This window comes from Leucoraja erinacea, chromosome 27, assembly GCF_028641065.1.
Source record: "Leucoraja erinacea ecotype New England chromosome 27, Leri_hhj_1, whole genome shotgun sequence".
NCBI classification, from domain to species: domain Eukaryota; kingdom Metazoa; phylum Chordata; class Chondrichthyes; order Rajiformes; family Rajidae; genus Leucoraja; species Leucoraja erinaceus.
Window position 1 is genome coordinate 14202535 of NC_073403.1, and position 26268 is coordinate 14228802.

At 45.9% G+C, this 26268-nt stretch overlaps 1 protein-coding gene across 2 annotated transcripts; it reads left to right on the top strand.

Annotated features, from left to right (window-relative positions):
* Positions 1 to 965: 965 nt before the first annotated feature.
* LOC129710244 (parathyroid hormone/parathyroid hormone-related peptide receptor-like) lies at positions 966 to 26268 on the top strand. 2 transcript variants are annotated; one of them, XM_055657105.1, is made up of 13 exons: positions 978 to 1174; positions 11544 to 11649; positions 12938 to 13048; positions 13671 to 13792; positions 14374 to 14468; positions 15852 to 16032; positions 17191 to 17344; positions 18502 to 18562; positions 19817 to 19883; positions 20605 to 20699; positions 21027 to 21168; positions 21763 to 21804; positions 23790 to 26267. In XM_055657105.1, the coding sequence occupies exons 1-13, from the start codon at positions 1103 to 1105 to the stop codon at positions 24096 to 24098; spliced, it is 1557 nt and encodes a 518-aa protein (XP_055513080.1). In that variant the 5' UTR covers positions 978 to 1102; the 3' UTR covers positions 24099 to 26267. The 2 variants fall into 2 exon arrangements, with proteins under 2 accessions (XP_055513081.1, XP_055513080.1); XM_055657106.1 differs by lacking the exon at positions 12938 to 13048 and having other exon boundaries at positions 966 to 1174; positions 23790 to 26268.

Consider the following 26268-nt stretch of genomic DNA (forward strand, 5'->3'; position numbering starts at 1 on the left):
GGCGTGAATCCCACACGGAGCGGAGGTGAGAACAGATAGTCTGGTATAACCTGGAACATTTATCTTAGTCTGAATGTTTCGTTTTAATCTAGTTCAGATTGCTTTACTTAAAGTAATTTGTGTTACGTGGTCTTATTTCGCTTCAGTTTCGGTAACTCCGCAGATCTTTCCATGTGCTCATTGGGTTTCATCTCTTCACGTAGTCAAATATTTATTGTCAACTGCACAAGTTACAGCGAGATACAGGAACAATGAGAATCCGGCTTGCAGCAGCGCCGCAGGCACTGAGACTCTGACACCACATAAATATATTATTTATTATACATCATATATACATCACTCAAGAAGGGTCGCGACCCGAAAGGTCGCCTGTTCCCTTTCTCCAGAAATACAGTCTGACCCGCTGAGTTACTCCAGCTTTTTGTGTCTCTTTCATTTATATTACTATTATTACTTATTTATTATTATTATTATAATTAATATTATTTCTATTATTATTAGTAGTAGTTGTAGTATTACTATTGTTATTAATTTTATTATTATTACTATTATTATTAATTTTATTATTATATCATTATTATGTATTATTATTAGTAGTAGCAGTAATAGTTTTCGTATTATTATTATTTTTATTATTATTATTATTATTATTATTATTATTAGTAGTAGTACTATTATTATTATATTATTATTACTATTGTTTATTATTGTTATTATTACTATTATTATTACATGTATTATTATTATTAGTAGTAGTAGTATTACTATTATTATTATTCTTATATTTATTATTATTATTATTCTCTATTTATCTATTTATCTATCTATTCATCTATATATATATATATATATATATTATTATACGTAATCTCTAGATAAATTATCAAAACACCGAAAAGAAAAAAAAAGTTTGTGCAAAAAGTGCAATGCTTGTATCGTTGTGACTGACACGCAGTTAACGAGCAGAAGGGTCTCGTGTTTCTCCAGGGAGCGGGCGTCGGGCAGCCGGGGAAGAGGTCTGCGGAGCGGGGGGCGGGGATGCTTCGCCGCGCTCCTGTTTAAAGGCGGGGGTTCGCCGACCGATGGAAGCCGCGCCGCGGGGATGGGAGAGATCGCCGGCCGCTGGCTTGGGCTCCTGCTCTGCTCTGCTCTGCTCCGGACCACATGTGCTAGGGTGAGTAACGACTCCAATGCCACCCCGACCGACCAGAGATTGCCCGCAGATCTGGTCATCGCGACCTTGGTGGGAGGCGGGTGGTGAGGTGTGTGATAGGATCGCCACTCTCGCTCGCTGCCTCTACACGCCTGCAATGATTACAAGGCTCTCGCAGACACCTCCACGAGTCTTTTGGGCTAGGATCGATCCTGGACCACACTGTGACTCGATGTCTAATATCTTTAGATTTTGTGAAATTCCACAGATGTGGTAAACAATCGTGCACGCATTTTAAAAGAAATGGGAAGCGGTGGGGGCTGTATCAGGTATCGGACGCCATATCCCTGTGTATGAAGGAAAATCAATATTTGTCCTCTTAAAAAAATACTCCTTAAATCAAAATGTTTAAGAAGGAACTGCAGATGCTGTAAAAATAGAAGGTAGACAAAAATGCTGGAGAAACTCAGCGGGTGAGGCAACATCCTTCTTCAGAAGAAGGGTCTCGACCCGAAACGTCACCTATTCCTTCGCTCCATAGATGCTGCCTCACCCGCTGAGTTTCTCCAGCATTTTTGTCTCCCTTAAATCAAAATGATCCTCAGCCACCAAATGTGAAATGCCACAGAGCTAACTGACGGGAAGTAAACACTTACCACCAAATCTTCCAAGTTGGCTGGAGAACTCCAACTCAATTGAGTTGTGAATTGGTGAGCGATTGGTGAGTGATGGATTGTTCCGGCGGGGAAGGAGGCCATTCGGTCCGTTATATCGGTACTGTCTCGCTGTGTCGCGCAATCCCCGCAACCGGGTGAACACTATTCCAAGGAGAACAGCCTTAGCATCTCCAGATCGTCCACACAAGTAGATAGCCTCGTTTCTTCCGTTGTGGCTCAAAGCATTCACATCTTCCCTAAAGTCCTTAATAAACTGTTCAAATACAGTTAATAAAATCTATAATTTATTCTTAAAATAAATTCTAGTAATAGCTGTCGTGAAACATGCCAGCTTGGTGCAAGAACTCTTGTTCACGAATGCCCCAAAGCAGAGTTGCCAGATTGAAATTTTAATTTAAAGTCAAACAACACTAGGAAAAAACCATAAAAAGGACAAGCAATGCTAGAAAATCCCAGGAAAAATAGCTAAACAATCTTTAATATATTTTTCATACACCCATCACTTGAAAAGATCCAGATCCAGGTCATTACTATCCTCCCCACTGGAATGAGTGGAACATACGGCACAAATCTTGTCCGATGTGAAGATTTTCAGCATTTTTGGAGATGCATTGAAGTCTTTGCAACATTTGCTTGAAAGCAATAGTTCTGCCCTGATTCTCACAACAGCCACAAGAAGATTCAGCTGCATTCCATTTCTTGCCTTCGTTTTAACAGAGGTTACAAGAGAAAATATCCTCTCAACTGCAGCATTGGTGACAGGGGTTATCGGGCAAGTAAAAGGGCGAAGGTGGCAAGCTCTTTAAATGCCTGATGCTGAATAAAGTCCACCAATCCAAAACTGGTCAGTGTTTGTAGGGAGTCCGTCTTTCTTAAATGGAGCTTCTTATTTCCAATCAACAAAAGGCATTTGTCTGTATTGTTCTTCATTTGTGTTGACCTTGTTTCCTGCATGGTGTATAAAGGGTAACTCGGAAAACATAGACCTCGAATTTGATTCGTTATTGTCACATGGCTCAATTTTGATAAACTTTCAAATGTATCTCTTGCCGGCGTGTAAATTGACAGAGAGCTTCCTCTCGCATAGACATACATCTTTCTTTGACATTTTTTTAAATTTCCAGATGAGCTTCAGCGCTGTTGTTCTGCTGTAGGAACTTATCACATGCTGTTAAGAACTTGATACCAAAATCAACTTGATGGGTATTTTTTTTGTCTGTCCTTTGGCATCATACAGTCTGTTCTGAAGAATCTTCTGGTGTAAGAATAGTTGTTGGTACAATTCATGAGGATCGGCTTTGGTTTGCTGAAAAAGGCTTAGTGTTTAAGAAGGTACTGCGGATGCTGGAAAATTGAAGGTACACAAAAATGCTGGAGAAATTCAGCGGGTGCAACAGCATCTATGGAGCGAAGGAAATAGGCAACGTTTCGTCCCGAAACGTTGCCTATTTCCTTCGCTCCATAGATGCTGCTGCACCCGCTGAGTTTCTCCAGCATTTTTGTGTACCTGCTGAAAAAAGGCTGCTCAGTCTTTCAATTTCCTGCACAACAAGTGTTGCAAACTCAAGTACAAGTAGTTGTTGTAGTCTGACAGCATTTCCTTTAGGAGTCTTGCTTTGAATTTTGTATCTAACTTTGATTGGGCCATGTTCAGCATATATTTAAGAGGGAGTTAGATGTGGCCCTTGTGGCTAAAGGGAGGGGTATGGAGAGAAGGCAGGTACAGGATACTGAGTTGGATGATCAGCCATGATCATATTGAATGGCGGTGCAGGCTCGAAGGGCCGAATGGCCTACCCCTGCGCCTATTTTCTATGTTTCTAAGTGAAATGAGCCTTTAGGTCTTCCCAGTTCATCAAAATATTAAACATAACCTTTCAACGCACAAGCCACCGCGTAAATGAATGATTTTCAAAGGGGAGGGGGGCAGTTCGGGTTGGTTCAAATTCTCTAGCTGGGTTCATCACTCTAAACAATTACTTGTATGCTTCTCGTCTTGATTCACTACGGCGAAACCAATTGGGTATTTCTGACAGTAAAAATCCAATTATTTGATGGTAGCTTGGATGCTCCATATTGAATGCACAGTGGGCTGACTCTGCTGGGTGGGTCTTAGTGCACCCTCCCCTCCCCAACCCTCCTAGTTGGCGGCAGATGTATTGCCAAATGTAACTGACCATAAAACATTTATCTTAAAGGAAAATGTTTTAGAAAAAGGATGGTATGTAATTTTCGTGCAGATAATTTTAGCATGTAAAGAAAAAAAAGCCAGGAAAAAGCCCAAAAGCCAAATGAATTGTCTGACGCCAACTAAATTTAAAAAAAAAAAAACAGATTTCTGGAATTTGGCGCGAAAAAAAACAATCTGGCAACCCTGCCCTAAAGGGGAGTAATTTCAGTGAGTAATTTAATAAAAATCTCAGTGGGGGCAGGCAGCATCTGTGGAGGGAGATGCAGAATGAATGTTTCATGTTGTGGGGAGGTAAAACTGGGGTTTAACTATCAAAGTGGGATCTCAGCGATACTCTGCTCCCTCTGTAAACCTGCTTAAGAGCGCGTCCGATCTATGTCTGTTTGATATCTATAGTGTGTGCTCTATACCCCCATGGGTAGCTAGATCTCCTTCAGACTGAGAATCCGGGGTGAGGGAGACTTAGGGAGACTTAGAGATATGGAAGGGTGGGTGAAAACGAGAGATCAAAGGAGACGAAGTTCAAGGAAACTGTATAATGGCTCGCTTGGGCACCTTACAACCCAGCGGTATGAATGTTGACTTCTCTAACCAAGTAACCCCTGCTTCCCCTCTCTCTCCATCCCTCCCCCATCCTAGTTCTCTGACCGATTTCACTGTCCTCCTGATTAATTTTACTGAGTGCATGCCTCATTCCCGCCTCCCCCTCAGGTAACCACGATTCATTCTACATTTGCCTTGAACTTCGTCCACTTTGATCGCTCGTCTTCACACCTTACCCTTCCATAACTCTATTCCCTGACTCTCAGTCTGAAGAAGCGTCTCGGCTCGAAACGTCACCCATTGCTTCACTCCAGAGATGCTGCCTGCCTGTCCCCGCTGCTTCACTCCAGAGATGCTGCCTGCCTGTCCCCGCTGAGTTACTCCAACGTTGTGTGTCTTATCTTCAGTGTAAACCAGCATCTGCAGTTCCTTCTTACACACAGGTGGATCTCCTCACTGTTCACATATTCCAGTACTCTGCGCTGCCGATGTATTCCCAGTTACACCGTGTACCTCCCTGACACCCATCCCCAGGCCAGCGTTCTGCTGGTCACTGCACTCTGAATGAAAAGGTCAAGTGTTAACCCACGCCCGAGACAAATGCAAACTTCGCTCCAAATTACTGTTCCAGCAATACCGCAACTATGCTGTCTTGTGCTACAACTATCCATTCAGGGATTAAATATGTGTACATCGTTCACAGTGGGGTGTTATGTACAAAGGCTGCAACTGGCAGTTAGTTAAATCAGTGAGGAGACAAGATGGCCTGTATTCTGATCGAATCACTGATGGGCAGCGATGGGAGTTGAACCAGACTGTGAAATACCTGCCTGCATAGTTCACAACTAAGTTTTGTTTGGTGCTGAACCGTTACCTGGCCGAGAGTGATTGGTGCAGACTGGAGTGTAGTTGTGAAGAATCACTGGGCTTCCCACTCACTGCCAGACCTTGTACGACGGCCCCTCGGCCGCAGACTGCTGCCTGTCTGCGGCTTTCTCTCACTCCTCGCTCGAATGATGTCTGCAGCAAATTTGGGAGATGCTGAAGGAAGGTTGAGTCGCATATCAGATGTGGATCTTCTCCTTCTTTTGAGTCCATCTTGTTACAAATGTTGACGTCGCTGTCATCGTCCGTCCTAAAAAAGGACGCAAACTTCCGGTGACAATCAGTGGGAGCCATCACTTGTTGCAGTAAATGCTGGTGGTAGCAGAATTAGCTCAGGATACTTCCAGTGTCCAGTCCCGCGACGTGGACGCTTCTGCTATGGGGCTAAATGGGGATAGTTTGATGGAATAATTATAAAACACCAGGTTTCAATGAGCAGAGAAGCGGTCGGTGGTGCTGCAGCTGGAGAATGAACCACTGCATCAGTCTGCAGGTCTCTTTGTGAATCACTTGTGTGTGAGGGACAGGCAGTTGTAGATTAGTGACTGTCTATCAGATTGCGAGGGGGGGGGGGGGGGTGCATGCATGCATGCATGCTTCTATGTGTGCATGTCTTTTAATGTGTGTGCAAGTGTACATGTGTGTGTGTGAGTGCATACGTGGGTGAGTCTGTGCACTTGCATGTGTGCTGAAATGGGTGTGCAAGTGTGAGCATGTGCAGTGTAAATGTGTGTGTGTGCACATGAGTGTGCATGCGTGTATGTGTGGGGGGGTGCTTGCAAGTGAGTGAGCGCTTGCACACATGTTTGTATGTGTGTGTGTGTGTGGTCAATGTATGCAGTGATACTTGTGAATACACAGACGTCGAGCCAAGTTCCAACTCATCACTGGCTCATTCACTAAAAGGGCCTCACCATGAGCATCTGCAAAAGAACACTATTCAATAAGATAGATCATGACTGATCTATTATCTCTGTGGTATTAGTATTTGTTTGGCAATGTTGTAGGTACTGAGATAAAGTGAACAACTTTGTTTGAATGGTATCCAGTTAAATCATACCGTACATAATTTCAGATTGACAACAGATCAAGCAAACACCAGAGTCCAGAATATAGTGTTACAGCATATAATGTTAAACTGCAGGGTAAGTGCAGGAACTAACAATATACTATGAAGGCTGCAATGTGGTAGGTTAGCAGATTGAGATTAAACGTTTAGTTTATAAGAGGAACATTCTGAAATATTTTACAGTGGGGGAGAAGCTGTTCCTGAATTTGGTGCTACCTACTTTCCATAGGCGAGGGGAGAAGAGATAGTGGGGTTTAAATGATCCTTCATTATGTTGTGTTGGTAGTGATCTGTAGATACTGGTTCACACCGAAGATAGACACAAAATGCCAGAGTAATGATGTTGGTTGTTTCCCCAAGGCAGAGTGAGATGTAGATATAGATGGAGGCTGGTCTGTGTGATGGACTGGGCTACATCCACAACTCTGTGCAATTCCTTGAGGTCTTGGGTAGTGCTGTTAGCAAACCAAGGTGTGATGCATCCTGTTACTAGAATGTTGCCTGGGTTTCAGCAACGAAGTTACAGAAAAAGGTTAACAAGTTAGGGCTTTATGGAGCGCTGGTTTAACTTGATAGAGGTTTTTAAAAATGATGAGAGGGATAGACCTTTTCCCACTGAGAGTATAAGACAAACAAAACATGCCAGAGAATAAGGATGTTGGGGTAACATGTTTCCCTCAAGAGCAGAGCTGAGATGTATGAGCTTCCAGATGGAGGCTGGGCTGTGTGATGGACTGGGCTAAAAATCCACAACTCTGTGCAATTCCTTGAGGTCTTGGGTAGTGCTGTTAGCAAACCAAGGTGTGATGCATCCTGATAGGATATCCTGGTAAAGTGACTTGAGGACAGCAAAAGTGGTCCCACATTTCAAGAAAGGGTGTGGGGAAAAGCCTGGTAACTACAGACCTGTGAGCCCAACAATACTGTTAGGGAATATACTGGTTAGGGAATTCTGACTGAGTGGATTGGTGATCACTTGGGAACGCAGGAACTACCTGGAGACGGTCAACATGGCTTTATCATAGGCAGATCCTGTCTTACCAATTTGTTTCAATCCTTTGAAGAGGTAACAAAGTGTATCAAATCTGGGGTTACACAAAAAAGCTGGAGAAACTCAGCGGGTGCAGCAGCATCTATGGAGCGAAGGAAATAGGCAACGTTTCGGGCCGAAACCCTTCTTCAGAGTGTATCAAATCAAATCAAATCAAAGTGTATCAAATCTGGGCTGGGCGGGAGATGCAATTTATGGATGATAGTAAAGATTTCAATAACATCCAACATGTGGGACTGGTTCAAAAAATAAGAGCCCATGAATCTGGGTAAATTGGCGAACTGGGTCCAAAATTGGTAACGGTCGAGGATGTTTCTCGTGACTGGATGACTGTGGCCAGCGATGCCCCACAGGGTTCGAAGCTGGGATTTTTGATGTATGTGAAATACTTGAAATACTTGAATGCTTTGGATGTGGAGGTACAGTAGGTGGCAAGATGAGCAAGAGTGTGGATTATAGCAAGACGGTGTTGTTTACAGTGTGAAGGGTGACTATAGCCTGCAGAGAGATGATGATGTGTTAGTGAAATGGGCTGAAAATGGCAGATTTTATTTAATCTAGACAAATGATTGATGCTTTTTGAGAGTATAATGAGGCTAGGGCAGTCCTCAAGAATGATAGGATCGTAAGGATCATATGACCTTTTTTTGAGAGAATACAAACATTTTTTTTTTGCGGCACAGTGAGGCAGAGGTAGATTTGCTGCCTTACAGCGCCAGAGAAGCAAATTCAATCCTGACTACATGTGCCATCTGTATGGAGTTTGTACGTTCTCCCTGTGGCCACTCTGTGGGTTTTCTCCGGGTGCTCCGGTTTCCATTTCACACTCCAAAGACGTACAGATTTGTAGGTTAATTGGCTTTGGTAACATTGTAAATTGTCCCTAGTGTGTAGGATAGTGCTAGTGTAAGGGGTAATCGCAGGTCGGAGCTGACTCAGCTTCCACACTGGATCTCCAAAATCTAGTCTAAAATCTAAACAATGAAAACGGAGCCTGAAGCTTTTATGATCTCCTGAAATTAAAACATTTGAATAAAATCAACCAGAGCGAACAGCTGTCTTTGCCCTGGCCCACCCTGCCCCTCCCCCACTATTGGACCCCAACACTCACTGTCTGTGGACATTTCCACCAGAAGATGGGAAGCTTCATACCTTCCACCCCGGCATGATTCAATAGACAATAGACAAAAGGTGCAGGAGTAGGCCATTCGGCCCTTCGAGCCAGCACCACCATTCAATGTGATCATGGCTGATCACCCCCAATCAGTACCCCGTTCCTGCCTTCTTGCTCAGAGTGCAGGCGGAAAACACTTGCTCGCAGCTCGCCACGATCTTGGGAAGTTGATTTGACACAGAGGACCTGAGGTTTTGGAAATTAACTTGGAAATGTTGGGAATAAACTAATCAGATACCAACTTTTCCCTCAAGTTTTATAATTAAACTGCCGTGCACCCAATTTACTCAAACATGTGTGAAAAACCCTTTTAAACTATTGGAAAAACAAATGAGGAATTGGCCAGATGTCCTGGAGATAATTGTCCTTCAAACAGCCTCACCAGAAGAGATTGGTTGTCACTATTGGTTTGAGAACTTGCTGTACATAAATTGGTTCTGTCTTTCCTGGTTTGCAACAAGAAGTACAATTTAGAAATATATGCACAATCAGTAGAAAGGCTTTGTGTGGGCGCCTCTGCTCATTGGTGCAGGATGTCTGATTAATTTATATTTAATGTGAGCTATTTGGGGAAGGTAGGGAGAGCCACATCTGACGAAACGAACAACGAAAATAGGAATTGCCTCACCTTGTTACAACAATGCCCTTTAAAATGCCGTGCGCCACAATATACAGGTAATGCTAATATGCAAATCAGCACACTGTCTTTCTGTTGAGAATTTAGGACTTTAATGAACAGAGTATTTGTGAAACAGTTAAATTGCAGCCAGCACTCAGCATGACCATCACTTCTGATAACATCACAATATAAACACACGTACGCGCACACACACACACACACACACACACACACACACACACACACACACACACACACACACACACACACACACACACACACACACACACACACACACACACACACACACACACACACACACACACACACACAGACAAAACAGCATGCTCCAGATACATTATAAACTAATGTTTAATTTTAATTTAAAATTTAACATATTGGTCATCTTTAATATTTAAAGAATGGCTTTAGGCACATGGCCGGTAGAGTCAAGAGGGCAGGAGCATCTAACAGATCAGAGTCTGATCAGCCCAGCGGGATGGCTCCCTTCCTCTCTCTGAGATCCTTGTGCTGATACTCACCATGGACATCACCTGGCATATTGCAGGCAGAATGTCAGTGTCACGGTGCGGGGATCTTCAGTGTTGTACTCTGTCCTGTTCGCTCCCTGTAGTTTGTGCTATGGACAAAGGAGGAGGAGGAAGAACTGGCAAAGCCCAGGAACATGTCTCAGAAGATAGACACGAAAAGCTGGAGCAACTCAGCGGGAGAGGCAGCATCACTGGAGAGAAGGAATGGGTGACGTTTCGAGTCGAGACCCTTCTTCAGACTGGTTAGGGATAAGGGAAACAAGAGATATAGACAGTGATGTAGAGTGATGATGAATAATGAATGAAAGATATGCAAAAAAGTAACGATGATAAAGGAAACAGGCCATTGTTAGCTGTTTGTAGGGTGAAGATGAGAAGCTGGTGCAACTTGGCTGGTGGTGGGATGGAGAGAGGTAATGTCGGGGTTATCTGAAGTTGGAGAAATCAATATTCATACCACTGGGCTGTAAGCTGCCCAGGCGAAATATGAGACTTCTCTCATGAGGCCACGGTTCTTGCCATGTTCAGTAGAGTGGTGAAAAGGGTCCAAGATGCGACACAGTGGCGTAGTAGAACCGCTGTCTCTCAGCGCCTGTGATCCGGGGTTGTTCATGACTTCAGGTGTTGTGTGAACTTCCCACATTCTCCCTGTGACCATGTGGGTTTCCTCCGGGTCCTCCGGTTACCTCCCACATCCCAAAGACCTGCCGGTTTGTAGGTTGTAAAAAATAAACCCTGTTACAAGTAGGGAGTGGGGGCAAATAACATAGAACTAGTGAGATAACATAGAACTAATATGAATAGGTAGGTGATTGATGGTCAGCATGGACTCGATGGGCCGAAGGGCCTGCTTCTATGCTACATCTCTAAACTAAACTGGCAGCAGCAAAACCCAGGGGAGGGTGAAAGGGTGTGATGTTGTGTTGGGGTCATAGGATGTGAGCTTGGGATGGGGTTAAGAGATGTGAAACTGGGATGGGGTCAAATGGAGAAATGGTGGTTGAGGTGAGCTAACAGAGAGAGAAGTCTGGTGGTTGAGGAGAAGCATCAGTTCATGGATAGGGAGGCGAGGTCTGATGAAACGTCACCACTTCCTCTTCTCCAGAGATGCTGCCTGACCCCCTGAGTCCATCCAGCATTTAGTGTCAACCTTCAATGCAAGAATGGGGGAGGGCAGTATGAATGGCAAATATAGATCAAGGGTGATTGGGGGGGGGGGGGGGTGTGTGAGGGGAGCAGGTGGGTTAACAGAGAAACCCTGGGTGTCAGGTCAATGGATCTGTGAGGTCCGCTTGGTTGTTAGGGCAGCACGGTGATGCAGCAGTGGAGTTGCTGCCTTACAGCGGCAGTGCCCAGGGTTCGATCCTGACTGCAGGAGCTGTCTGTATGGAGTTGGACATTCTCCCCGTGACCTGTGTGGGTTTTCTCCGGGTGTTCCGGTTTCCTCCCACGCTCCAAAGACGTACAGCTTTGAAGCTTAATTGGCTTGGTGTAATTGGAAATTATTCCTAGTGTGTGCAGGATAGTGTTAGTGTGCGGGGATCACTGGTCAGTGCAGACTTGGTGGGCCAAAGGGCCTGTTTCCACGCTGTATCTCTAAATGAACTAAACTAATCCTTGTTACTGACAGGTGGATGCTGACGATGTCATCACTAAGGATGAGCAGATCTACCTGCTGTTTGAGGCAAAGGAAGAATGTGAAAAAAATCTGAGAACCAAACCAGCACAGAAAGCAGGTAATGGTTCACTAACTTCATGAGTTGGAGCTGAAACATCAGTCAACACCAACAAAAATGTAGTGTGGATTTACACCAGGGTAGGGGTGGGAGATTGCAACCTTCACGTGGTCCGCCCTGTTTCGACGAATGCAATCAACTCGGCGTGCACAATCAAATAAGATCAAATAATCTTACAACTTTAGGCTGTGCTCACCATACGCAAGAAGAAGAAGACACCAGCGTGTTCGCACTCCTTCAGGGAAGTGTGACAATAATGATAGAATTCCTCCCTGTAGCAAGGAGTGAGGCTGGAGCTGTAAATCTAAACAAAGCAAACAACACAAGTATGAAGAGTGGGTTGGCTGTGATGAAATGGGGAGCTTCATGGAAAGGGGTGATGGAAGGTAGATAATGGTTAGTAATAAAGGAGCAAAGGCAGGAATGGAGCAAAAGCACAATAGGCCAAGTGAACTACATCTGGCTAATAAGAGAAGTTAAGGAGATACATATAAAATTACCAGAGGACGGAGCTTTACCAGCAACCCACGTTCAATTCTGACCTCCGGTGCTATTTGTTATGGAGGTTGCAGAGTGTCCCATGAGTTCCCCTGTATCTAAACCCCACCTGTTGACAGTACATGTCAATGACTTGAACAAGGGAACCGCAGGTAATATTTCTAAAGCTGCTGGTGACATGAAACGGAATGGGATTGTAAATTGTGAGGAAGATGCAAAGAGGCTTCAAAGTGATTTAGACAAGTTGAGTGCCTGGGCAGACAGGTGGCAGATGCAGTGTAGCATGGATAAACGTGAAGTTACAGAAAGTTGAGGAGTGAACGTGAATTCTTGCAGGGTGTGTTTGACATGAAGTGAAGAATCATGTTGAGAACAGTGCTGGGAATGTGGATGACGACTAACAAAGGCAACGCTGTGAATTGAAGACAAGGCCACGGTCGAATGTCTCTGAACTGTGTAGAAGTCACCACTGGGAGTTTGAGTGCGTTTGGGAACGGGTTACCACTGTGAGTAGCAGGTCATTGGGAAGGTTAGTGGAGGCACAGAGTGAGGTTAGGAAGGGTTAATGGAGGGAATGTGTGAATTGGAGATAACTGCCCATTCTCTGCACAGTTGATGCCTGATTTACTGAGTTTATCCAGAGTGTTGCTGATACTGGAATCTTAATATAAGCAATAACAGTCTCTTGTGTCTCCACCTCCTTTCTATGTATGGTGTGATTGCCTTTTTTGCTGGTTTGAAAATGCTGCCTTTGTACATTTCTGATCTCTGTGTCCATTTGTCCCTGCAGGGGCAGCCTGCCAGGCGGAGTGGGATGGCGTTGTGTGTTGGCCCCCAGCCCAAGCCAACCACAGCATCGCCATCTCCTGCCCCCAATACATCCATGACTTCAACCACAAAGGTAACCACACTGCTCGTACTCACACCTCCATCGGAACAATCATGTTCACACCATGCTCACACTTGGGGTACCTGCACTCTCAGAGGGACCAGGCTCACAGGCAGCTCACCGCTACAGTGTGCTAGTTGTTCTCAGACTGCTCCCATAGTGACAGCAGGCACAGTGCTGATACTGGTCATCCCCTCACCACCCACCATCACTGAAGTCAATGGAGTTAATGGTGAATCAGTCTGCTCACACCAGCTGTGAGCATGTCAATCACACACCATGCCTGCTGTGCCCACACCACACTCACACTGGCAATGCCCACTCCGACTGAGCTCACTTCATGTTTCCAATGCTCAAGCTCACACTAGTCACACATTCTGGTCACCCTCATGGCTCTTCGGGCTGCTCACTCTCTGCTCACACTCAATGCACTCTTGTGCTCACTTGGCACACTCGCTGTTCATTCTGTACACTTTGTACATCCTCTGCTCACTCTAGACATTCAATTCACCTTGCTCACACTCCAGTCAGCACGCGCCCCTTGCACACTCCATGCTCACTCTGCTCATCTCTGTGGCGACTCAGTGACTGTAATGTCACCTGTGCAATAACGCTGCTGTTCGTCCTTTGGCAGGGCAAGCGTATCGCAGGTGCAGTGTTCATGGTGATTGGGAGCTGGTGTTTAATAGGAACAGAACCTGGGCAAACTACACCGAGTGCACCCAGTTCAAGTGGGCAGAGGTTTGGCACCGAAAGGTAGAGAACACCTCCCCAAGCCTGGGGTGTGGGTGGGGGGGGGGGGTGGGGGTGAAGGTGAGGGTGGGGGTGAAGGGGGGGGTGGGGTGAAGGGGGGGTGGGGGGGGGGTGGTGGGATTGGGGGGGGGGGGGGTGGTGGGTGTGGGTGCAGACGAGGATGGGGTGTGGGGTGGTGGGAGTGGGGGTGGGGGTTGGGGTGAGGGTGGGGGGAGGGGGGGTGGGAATGGAGGTGGGGGTGAGGGTGGGGGTAGGGGTGAGGGTGAGGGTGAGTGTGGTGGTGAGGATAGGGGGTGAGGTTGTGGATGGAGATGGGGTGAGGTGTGAGTGGTGGGGGCAAGAGTGGGGGTGGTTGGGGATAAGGGTGGGGGTGGTGAATAGGGGCAAGGGTGGCTGTGAGGGTTGGTGGTGAGGAGTGGGGAGGTGAGGGGGAGGGTGAAGGGGAGTCCACATCCCACTGCACCGAGATGGAGCCAGCCTTTGAACATGGGAACTGCTGGTGTTTTCCCCCTGTGAGCACTGTGCTGAGTCTCCCGGTGACACAGAGCGAGATGGTGAATGCCTGTGCCCCATGTCCTCTGCAGGTTGTGTTTGACCGTCTGTACCTGATGTACACGGTGGGCTACTCTATCTCCCTGGCCTCCCTGCTGGGCGCCGTTGCCATTCTCAGTTATTTCAGGTAAGCTACTGCTCATCCGGATTACAATTATTATCCGTCTCATTAAAGTCGGCTCGCTGGGAGGGAATGATCAGCGTGTCAGTGCGACGTCACTGCCTTTCTGTCTCAGCTGCCAAATGACGTTGAGTCGGGGGGTGGGGAGGGTGAGGTGGGTTTAGGGAGACGTGTGGGCTCCGTATCAGCTCAAACTCGATTACCATTTGAGATCATTCACGCCCACCGTTTCACTCCAGTACATCCACATACCCTTCTCTTTACCTCAGATACTCCACACCTCCCGTTCCCCTCCTCACCTCAGAATTTCATTAACTGGGCCCCTCACCTCACGTCAGACTTCCCTCACCTCCGCACCTCTGAATTTCCTCACCTCTGCCTCCACTCCTCACATCAGACTTTCTGTACCTCGTTCCCCCCCACCCCCCCTCAAGCCCCCTCCCAAGGTCTCAGTTTTAGTACCTTAAAATTTGCTGTAAAAGACAACTGATCCCCATCCTGCTGTAGCTTTAGACAATTCCTCCCGTTTCACAACACCACCACCTTTCATCGGCAAAGTCACTAATCGTACATTCACAACCAAGTAATCACAAATACTAAGGGTCCCAGTATTGATCCTGCAGTATAACACTTGTCGCTGACTTCCAATGACAAAAACACCCTCTGTCTCCTATGACCAAGTTTGGATTCAATTAGCCTTGGAGTCACCTTGGGTCCCATGTGCCTTAACCTTCTGGATAGCTGTTATCAGGCAACTGAACAACCCTATCAGCATGTCGAGCTACCATCTACCTAATGGGGGACACTCAGACTATCTTGAATCAGACTTTAATTTGCACTAAACATTATTCCCTTTATTCTGTATCTGGGCATTGTGGACGGCTTGATTGTAATCATGTATAGTAACCTATAGTCTTTCCACTGACTGAATAGCATACTACAAAAAAACGTTTTATTGTATCTCAGCCCACGTGACAATAAACTAAACTAAACTAAACTAAACTAAACATCGTGGGCTGCAGGATTTGTTTCCATGCTGCCCTCATCTGTGTTTTAGTTTCCATATCCTTCTTCTCCAAACCTTCAACTGAGAAAGAGAAACAGAAAACTCGGTTGACCCTCTTCTCCATAGCTCGCAACTCCGACCTCACACGATGGCGGTTCCTACTCCACCTGCCACTCCTACTTGTGCACCAACGTTCCCACAAATGCTGTTGGTTGTGCTGCTGCCTTGCCACGCTCACAAGGACGATGCCTCTCCTCACTGTCCCTGAGGTTTCACTGCATTAGGGAGCTGGTTTACTATAGACGAGGGTGGTGCTTCAATCCTGGGGTAGTGAAGGGAATGTTTACTGCAGGTTGACACCGTGGTCTCCTCTCCCACCACAGGCGGCTACATTGTACCAGGAACTACATCCACATGCACCTCTTCATTTCCTTCATGTGCCGGGCAATCAGCATCTTTGTCAAGGATGTCATGGTCTATTCAAACTCGACGATGAATGGGTTGGAGTTCCGTGTTGAAGATCTAGTGGGCGACGCGATGCCTCTCCCCAGTGAGGGGCAGTTCGTGAGTATATGTCCTGCACAACCACAGCTGGGCTTTAGAGAGAAAGCCCCTGGGCCTGACGGCTGGTCAAGGAGACAGCATATCCTGAGATGCAGTGCTTTTTTGTGACTGTACATGCTGGTTACACGTCATTTAATTTTCCAGCCACGTGACATGTATGTTTATTTATGGTGTGTACCAGATACACACAAAACATTGCTTTGAGTTTGGTTTATTGTCACGTGTACTGAGGTACACTCAAAGGCTGAGATGTTTCATTTGGACTGATTGAGCCTCAGCTGGCAACCAATTTACACAAGTTTAGTTTAGTTTAGAGATACAGTGCGGAAATATGCCCTTCGGCCCCCCGAGTCCGCACTGACCAACGATCCCCACACATCAACACTATCCTACACACACTAGGGACAATTTACACTTATACCAAACAAATTGACCTACAAACCTGCATGTGTTGGAAGTGTGGGAGGAAATCGAAGATCTTGGAGAAAACCCAGGGGGCCACGGGGATAATGTACAAACTCCGTACAGACAGCACACGTGGTCAGGATCGAACCCGGGTCCTCTGTGCTGTAAGGCATCGACTCTACCGCTGCACCACCGTGCCAAGGCAGTGAGTTGTGACCACATTTCCACAGCAGCGAGTTTGTGGTTGCTCTGGACTGGCAGAGGTGAGCTCCACCCTGCTGCCACGTAGCTGACACAGACCTTTAGCTCGGGACACAGAGCAAAGGATGGATGGGCAGACTCCTGGAGAGTGGCTGAGCCCATGTGGTGAGGGAGGGCAGGCAGCAATGTCTATCCAATGCCCTGGATCAGTATTTTCAAACACTCGCTGCCCTGGCCATTTGACTGTGGTGCCATGCCTGGTTTACCTGCTCCACATCAGCCTCAGGGCCCTGCCTGCGATCTCGTGGCTGGGAGTATCAGTTCCCTTACCTGTGTATGTAGAGGGCAGGCGCTGGTTTCAGGTTGGGCCAAGAGATGTGTTTGTCCTCCAAGTCCAGCAAGAGGCAGACGTCAGGTTAAAGGAGGGAGGCTTCGAGGCTGTATTTCTGGGGAACGCAATGGTGGCGGTTTACGAGCCAGTCACCAGCCCGTGGCTGGCCTGTGTGGTGCCCACTTCCTTTCTGGTCTTGTAACCGAGCTCTACTTTTGCAGACGGGCTGCAAGGTGGCAGTGATCCTGTTCCTCTACTTCCTCGCCACCAATCACTACTGGATTCTGGTCGAGGGCCTTTACCTGCACAGTCTGATCTTCATGGCTTTCTTATCAGACAAGAAGTATCTCTGGGCGCTGACACTGATTGGCTGGGGTAAGGATGAGAATACCTACAGGCGGCTGTGGAGGCCAAGCCAATGGATATTTTTAAGGCGGAGATTGGCAGATTCTTGATTAGTACGGGTGTCAGGGGTTATGGACGGAGAATGGGGTTGAGAGGGAAAGATAGATCAGCCATGATTGAATGGCAAAGTAGACTTGATGGGCTGAATTTGAGAATTAAGGGACAAAAGTTTAGGGGTAACATGATGGGGAACTTCTTTACTCAGAGAGCGGTAGCTGTGTGGAATGAGCTTCCAGTGGAAGTGGTGGAGGCAGGTTCGATTTTATCATTTAAAAATAAATTGGATAGGTATATGGACGGGAAAGGAATGGAGGGTTATGATCCGAGTGCAGGTAGATGGGACTAGGTGAGAGTAAGTTGTTCGGCACGGACTAGAAGGGCCGAGATGGCCTGTTTCCGTGCTGTACTTGTTATATGGTTATATGAATGACATAACTCTGCTCCTCGGACCTATGAACTGGTGCACACCACGATGATGGTTTCTTTCTCTCTGATTGTCAAGCACTTGATTGTCTCAGGGATGTGAGTGTGTTGCTTCTAACCACAGCATTCTAAGGCATGCTTCTACAGTCACTGATAAGCACAAGGCTTTATCCAGTGAAGAGTGAAGGCACATTAGAGTCATTTGGTCTCTTTAGGGATGAAGTGGACAGAGCCTGGCATGGGTATGGATGGCCGGACAGCAGAATGGGGGCCCCAGATAGCAGGGAAGGGTTTGAGGTGGAGGAACATTGTATCTCACTGGCTGGGGGTGGTGGCCCTGTTCGTCTCAGTGCCAGGTGGAGTTTTATCACCTGATGGGCCAACATGTACAGCTATAGTGGGCGAGGGTTAGTGGTAAGGTTGGGTTTGGGGTTGGGGGAGATGGTAGATAGCGGAGGTTAGGGCTGGGGGTTTGGGTGGAGTTTGGGGATGGTGCGGGGCGAGGCAGTGGGGATGTGGCAAGTGGGGGCTGGCAATGAGGATTTGGGGTTTCAGTGGCGGTTGGGGTGGAATGGGGATGGGCTGGAGTTACGATGTGGTGAGTGGAGGGTGAGATGGGAGGGTAAGGACACAAGCAACTGCTGCGTGCAATGACAGAGAAAAGCTGGATGCTCAGGTGTGTCTCTCTCTGGCCTTTTCTGCAGGGATCCCAGCGGTGGTGGTGGCGGCATGGGGAATCACCAGAGCATCACTGGCAGATACGCTGTACGTACACTCTTGGACTCAATAGTAGTGAACTTGCTGAGCTCCTGGAGCAGGAGCTGCCTCAAGACGTGAACACCTTTGCCGTTGCTTGGGGGCTGGGGAAACTCGTTGCATGGGACCTGGGGTAATACACTAGGAGAAGAGGCCTGGGTTGCTCTGCTCCAGAGACTGGATAGGGTCCGTGTTAACTCTCTGCAGGGATTAAGCATAAGATCTAGACTGCGAGTCCTGTGCAATGCATAGGGAGGGGTGCACTGTTAGAGATGTCAGCATTCACACAAGATATTAGTGCAAGACCCAGAGTGCTGAGGATGTAAATCTTCTCAAAATGGAGCAGAGGAAATCCCCTTGTGTCTTGGACAATATTTAACACCATTCCCATGTAAGTGACATCAATCTTCACTCAGTAAGGGCTTTTTGTGGGATCTTGCTCTGCACAAATTGCAGGCCAAAAACAATAACAAAATCATTTAATTCAGTGTTGTGGGAACGATATACAAGAACCGGAGTGGAAACCAAATGTTCCCAGTACTGATGAGAGACTATCTAACTGCAAAGGAACCTGCCACCCTCTCCACAGATGCTGACTGACCAACTGAGCATTTCAAACAGTTTCTCCTATTTACCCCATTTTAGAACCATGATGGTCTCCAAGCCATGAATACTAAATCCCCCTCGCTATTCTTCCATCCTGCTGAGAGTTTTCTCAGTAATATTTGGAGACCGAAAGTTTTCTTCGATGTAACTAAAATGAAAAGAAATGAATGTAGGGAGAATAAATGTTACTGGACGTATAAGTGAGATATTGGGCAAATGTTCCCTGTGCAGATTGTGCCTCACTCTGGCACCCATCCTTCTGTGTTGCAGAGGGATTGAGGGAGTACACAGTATAAATATTCCAAACTATCCGGGACACAGGCTCAGCAGCAAAGTAGTATTTACTCTCACTGGACAATTCCCCAAGAACATCCTCCCTTACCACCCTCATCAAAAAGGCAACCACCCACCCCTGCTCTCTGCATCTCCACCACATCTGAAGCCTCTGTCCCCTGGAATATTGACTACCCTTCTCTCACGACAATTGAAAGCAGGAACTAGAGAGCATACTTTCATTCTGCTGCTCCAGAGTGATGAATCGTAAGATGATGAAATAAGCTGGGTTGGTGATGTGGGCGTGCAGTCTCACCCCTGCTGAATGCTTAGCAATGTCGGTGCCCACATCAACGTGTTCTTTCTCACACTTCTCCCCGTCAGATGCTGGGACCTCAGTGCTGGAAATGTGAAGTGGATTTACCAGGTTCCTATTCTTGCTGCCGTTGTGGTAAGTGAGGAGGTGTCGACACTGGGCTTGGGATCTCTGGGTAGTCTGTGCCAAACCTGCAGATCAGCTGGCAGGAGAAGCAGACTTATATAGACCCCCAGCTGTACTCAAGCTGCCAGCACCTTGCTCACCTCCTGAAAGTGCTAACCTCTTTGGGCGGCACGGTGGTGCAGCAGTAGAGTTGCTGCCTTTCAGGGGAAGAGAGGCAGGTTCGATCCTGACTACGGGTGCTATCTGTACGGAGTTTGTACATTCCCTATGTGACTGAGTGGGTTTTCTCCAGATGCTCTGGTTTCCTCCCACATTCCAAAGACGTACAGATTTGTAGATTAATTGGCTTCGATAAAATTGTAAATTGTCTCTAGTGTGTAGGATTGTGCTGGTGTGCGATTGTTGGGCAGCGCAGGCTCGGTGGGCCAAAGAGCCTGTTTCTGCGCTATATCTCGAAACTAAACTCAACAAAACTCTACTGGAATAGGGACCTACTGGTAGAGACTGTCCACTGGAATAGGGCATTACAAGGTCTGACTCTTGTTGGGATGGGGATCCAAGGTGGTGACTCTGCTGGGATAGAGCTGTTGCTTGCTGGAATGGGGCTCAAGTGGAACATATTCTCACTGGTATTGGAGATCCCTACTTCTTGAAGCTATGCAGTACCAAGTCTAGGCCCAGCAGTAGGAACTCGTGGAATTATAATAACTGACGTTGTTGCTTTCTTTAGGTGAATTTCTTCCTCTTTATGAATATTGTCCGTGTTTTGGCATCAAAACTGTGGGAGAAAAATGCAGGAAAACTGGGTCCTCGGCAGCAGTACAGGTGAGCCACTTCGGCCCACTAGGTCCTTGTACATAATAGACCGAACTGCCTCTAATGACTGATCAAGATAGATGGCCACCAACTGAGGCCATTAATTGAGCACCAAGCGAGTCGTGCCACTGACCATTGTCCTTCCATTGAAAGAGGCCATTGACCACCAACGGTTACCGACCAATGGCACATTCATCACAGACTGAGACTTTGAACCCTGTTCATTGACCAACGCCATCAACTGACCTCGGAGCAGGGATGGACAATGACATCAGCAGCCCCCACTCTACGATCCATGATCAGTCTGATCTTGGTTCTGCTTTGTTTTTCTTTCAGAAAGCTGTTGAAGTCTACACTTGTCCTCATGCCTCTTTTTGGAGTTCATTATGTGGTTTTCATGGCCATGCCGTACACCGATGTATCCACGATCCTTTGGCAGATCCAGATGCATTATGAGATGCTCATCAACTCCTCTCAGGTAGGGATGTCATCTCCATAGCCGGCGATGGCATAATTCATCCAGGATAATCAATATGTCTCTGTGACCTAGTCCCATTTGCCTATCTTTGCCCCAGCGGGGCAACTCAGCGGGTCAGGCAGCATCTCTAGAGAAAATAGATAGGTAACGTTTCGAGTCAGCATCCTTCTTCAATTTTTTTTTTCCTATCACCTATCCATTTTCTCCAGAGATGCTGCCTGACCAGGTGACTTACCCCAGCATTTTGCGTTGATCTTTGATATAAACCAGAATCTGCAATTCCTTTTTATTAAATTAGTAAATAAAAACTGGTTGGCGGGTGAATAAATAGGAGTAACAGGTTTAATGCGATTGCTAAAAGATCAGAGATGAAGTGAGCATTACACAGGATTCAGTGTCCAAGAACAGTCATTGATAGGGAATTGGATGAAGACTTAAAAGAGAAAAATAGCTGGAAAGTGGATGGAGAGAGGGGAAGTTGAATGAGAAATTGTTCTTTGTAAGACGGGTACAGTACAATTGTCAGGTTGCGTGGCATCTTCTTGTGACTTCCATATTTAACATGTAGCTTATGTTATTTTCTTCTCCTAACAGGGCTTTTTTGTTGCCTTTATCTACTGCTTCTGTAATGGTGAGGTAAGTCACAGGCCAGATGTACTTCAGAAACACAGTGCGTCTTTGAACAATTCTTATTCTTGCTTTGAGTTATCCTCATGGTAACACTCTCACACGGTTCCCTCCAGCTCTGAAACCTTCCAGTCTGCAATCTCCCTGCCACTGTCTGAATTTAACCTCTCCACGGCTTGCCTCAGTTGCCCGCACCCTTCTCTCCGCAATTCCCTTCTTTCACCCCCAACTCTCCCCTTTGCTTTGATCACGCCTTCTGATCATCTAGAGCCGGGGTGGGGAACCTGCGGCCTTCTAGGCCATTAAGTGCGGCCTTTTGAAGGAATCCAAATTTTGTAGAACTATGCTTTTATTCTTATTAATATGTATTAATAAGTTTGTCTTTTATTATTTGTATTTTAATCTTAAAATGAACGTATTTAAAGATACCAAAGAGTAAAAGAAGATTTAACAAAATAATCTTATATGTAATTGAAGTTTCTTAGATGCATCCTTATTAGATTACAGCTAACTTAATGCGGCCTCCCACCCCTGATCTAGAGGAACACATCAGGTTGTATGGCACCCGTGAGGCAGCACAGATGCTGCTCGACCTGCTGAGATCCTTTGGCAATTTGTTTTCATCTCCAGTCTCTTGCATCACCCCTCTGATCACCTACTGTTGGCCAAATTTTGTCTGCTTTTCAGTCTACGAAGCACCCGAGAAATTTGACCATGTAAAAGGTGCTCTCCAACCACAGGCATCTCTACAATGAGGCACGACACTGCAGAGATGAAGGTTGCCACATTGTCAAAATGTTATACCGAAGGTATCAGGCCAGCGACGGCAATATCCAACCTATGACAGGCAGCCGTACAATTATACCAACACACCCTGACCATATTAAGGAACCTTGGTTTTATATTAATAGGAAATTTTTGTCAGAAAGTTCGAGATATACTCAGCAGACCAGGCAGCATCTGTGGAGAGAATCAGGGTTAATGGTTCAGGTCAAAGACTCTTTGTCAGAACCAAGTTAGAGTTAACCAAGTTTGAACTTGCAGAAAAGGAGGGTATTGAGAGAACAAGGATGTTTGCGAAAATCTGAATGGATAAAGATTTGGTAGAGCAACACAAAGCCAGTGGGTTAAGGTCACTCCAGATGGGTGCAAATGGCAGAAACAGAATCATGATCTGAAATTGCATGTGCTTGTGGATGTAGGAGATTGAATTCCAGGTAAGACTGGAAATATTTGTAAAGACACATTTATATCTTCTCTCTGTTCTAACACTTCTTTCTTCAAGCCAGTATATTTCCCCAGTCCCATAAATGTTTAATGTGTGGAACATTATCAACCTTAGTTTGAAAATACAGATATTCCTGGACGTGGTATTTTCTCTATGTCTTTTTTTTGCCTTTGACACAAAACATAAGTTCAATGTTTCAGTCTTTTCATTCATCATTGCTCTATTTAATTCATTTTCTGCTTCTACGCAAATTAATTCAGCTTTTTTTTATGGAAAATGTTCAGCGCCTCTAGTTTATTGTCCAAAGCTTATTGTCCAAATATGTGTTAAGATATCACTTTCTTCGTAACCCTTTGCCGATTTAAAAAACCCAACTATTCCTCAGGTTAATACACAAGTTGGTGACATCATAGCCCTCATCACCCTTCACAGTGACATCATAAACCCAATTATCTCATCATAATAGTATCAGGTCGGCAAATTCATGACATCATACGTTTGACCATCCCTTCACAATGATATAACCAATTAATGCTTCACAATTGCATGAACTCATTGCACTTGGATATGCAAGGAATGGTGGGGTAGGGACCATGTGAGACAAAACAAATTAGTTTAAGTTGGCATTATGTTCAACACAGACATCATGGACAAAAGTGCCTGTTGGTGTGCTGCAGTGTGATAGATATGGTCTAACTTGCGGAATATTCCCAGTATTTCCAGTCACCACTCTTTAACTCGGAATTTTATTCCACGCTCTCTGCAGGTTCAGGCAGAAATAAAGAAGTCCTGGTTAAGGCGGAACCTGAGTCTGAATTTGAAGCAGCAGGCGCGAGCAGGCAGTAGCTGCCCTTATGGAGCTGTGACCTCTCTTGCTACCAACAGCATCAGCAGCAGCATCGCCACGCGCGGCCAGTCCACAGTGCACAGCAATGCCAGGCATTGTGCTCTGCCACTGCACTCCTTCATCAAGCTGCCCGGCTACACTGCAAGCACATCCCCCTCGGACAACAGCCTGCACTCCCCCAGCCTGGCCAGCAGGGACTGGAGAGGAGAAGACAAGGAGCAGGAGTAATAGTTCCAGCCCACTCTCTAACATCAATGGAAAACGGTCCCGTGAAGAAAATTAAGTGCTTTATCCATGCAACCTTCCCTCAGCTGAATAAAAAGAACATTGTATGACCAGTGAAATGTTGGCATTGATTCACATATAAAAGGGTTATATTACCAAGCAGGAGCAAGTGAACCATACCCGAGGCCACAGGGCTCGCGGTCTGTATTAGCTTAAGTTTCACCCAAGCTAGACATTTGTAACAGGCAGGTACGCTCATCAACACAGTGCAAGGCAGCAAACAAGCAACAGATCCTCACTGTGGGTTGACCACTTTGGGCGGCATAGTGTTACCGCCTCACAGCTCCAGCAATCTGGATTCAATCCCAACCTCCAGTGTCTGGTGGAGTTTGTACATTCTCCCAGTGACCATATGTTTTAGATGCTCTGCTTTCCTCCCACTCCCCATAGACATGCAGGTTAACCAACAGCTTTATGTCACCACGTGCGTTGGTGAGAGGCGGGTGAATCGGGAGCGGATGGGAGTGCATGAGAGAAGTTTTACAGGGAAATAATGGCCTCCTTAAATGTCATAGGGAAATATGAAATATGAATCGACGGCTCAGGGAAGCATTTCACTTTGGACATTTAATGCATGGTTGCTTCCAACAAAACAAAGATTATATTAATATCAATGCAGGCTCCCAGCTACTAGATGTGAACGTCTAAACACAATCCCATACCACTGGTGTGCGTTAGTGATGGCAACAAATATACACAATGGAGTTGACCAGTGAGAGGAATAATTAGTTAAGGCGCATCTGGACATGGAACATGGGCAGTAGCACACAAATATAATGTAACATCATATAGTAAGACAAAGTACATTCCTACCCCTCACTCCATAGATGCTGCCTCACCCGCTGAGTTTATCCAGTGTTTTTGTCTACCTTCTTACCCTTCAGAGTTACTCAAGAAAATGTTTCCTCAAGAATCTTGCTTTATATAGCTGAGCTCAAAGGCTCAGTGATACAAGTACGGAATAAAGTATCCATGGGAGTAACATTTTTAAGATAGCCTTACTTTATCATAAGACCACGAGACATAGGAGTAGAATTAGGCCATTCAGCCCATTGAGTCTACTCTGCCATTCAATCACAGCAGATCTATTTTTCTCTCAACCCCAGTTTCCTGCCTTCTTCCCATAACCTTGGACTACTTTATTAATCAAGAACCTAACAATCTCCGCTTTAAATCTACTCAATGACTTGGCCTCCACCGTCATCTGCAGCAATTAATTCCACAGATTTACCCACCTTTGGCGAAATAAATTCCTCATCTCCTTTCTAAAGGTGCGTCCTTTTACCCTGTGGCGGTGCCCTCTATTTTTAGACTCTTCCACTCCTGAAAACATCCTGTCCACATTCCCTCTACCTGGGCCTTTCATTATTAGGTAGACTTCAATGAGATCCCCCTCATCCTAAATTTCAGGTAAAGTACAGGACCAGAGCCTTAAAATCAGAGGTCACAAGGGTCATAATTGTCTTTATGATGTCTCCATGGCAACAGGGAGCCTGGATTAGCTGAGGACACGTTACTGTGCACAATACTCCTTGTACAATGTCTTGTGAAGTTGTAAATAACATCCCAATTCTTGTAGCAAATTCCTGGATGAAGAAAGACAAGCATTCAATATGCCTTCATCATCCTGAATACATCTATCACTACTTTCAAGGAACTATGCATTTGTGCCTCACGGCCAATTGGTACTACAATAACTTAACAAGCTCCCTGCCATTTACTGTTTAAATCCTGCCCGAGTTTAATTTACCAATATGCAACAGTTCACACTTGTCCAAGTTAAATTCCACCTGCCAATCTTTGGTCCACTCTCACAGTTGATCCAGATCTTGTTGTAATGTTAGCTGACCCTCACTGTCCACTATACCACCAATTTTGGTGCCATCCACTAAATTGCTAATCATGCCAAGCAGTTCAATATTCCAGCATCCTTCATCTCTTGTGTTTCTATCAGGAGTTTGCAAGTTTCACCTGAGCTTTCCCGTGTCCGATGTTACATTTCTGAGAGAGATAGAGCACAGAAACAGGCGCTTTGGCCCACCGAGTCCAAGCTGTCAAATTAACCACCTGTTTACACCAAAAATCCCATTTTCTTTTATTCTCCCTATATTTC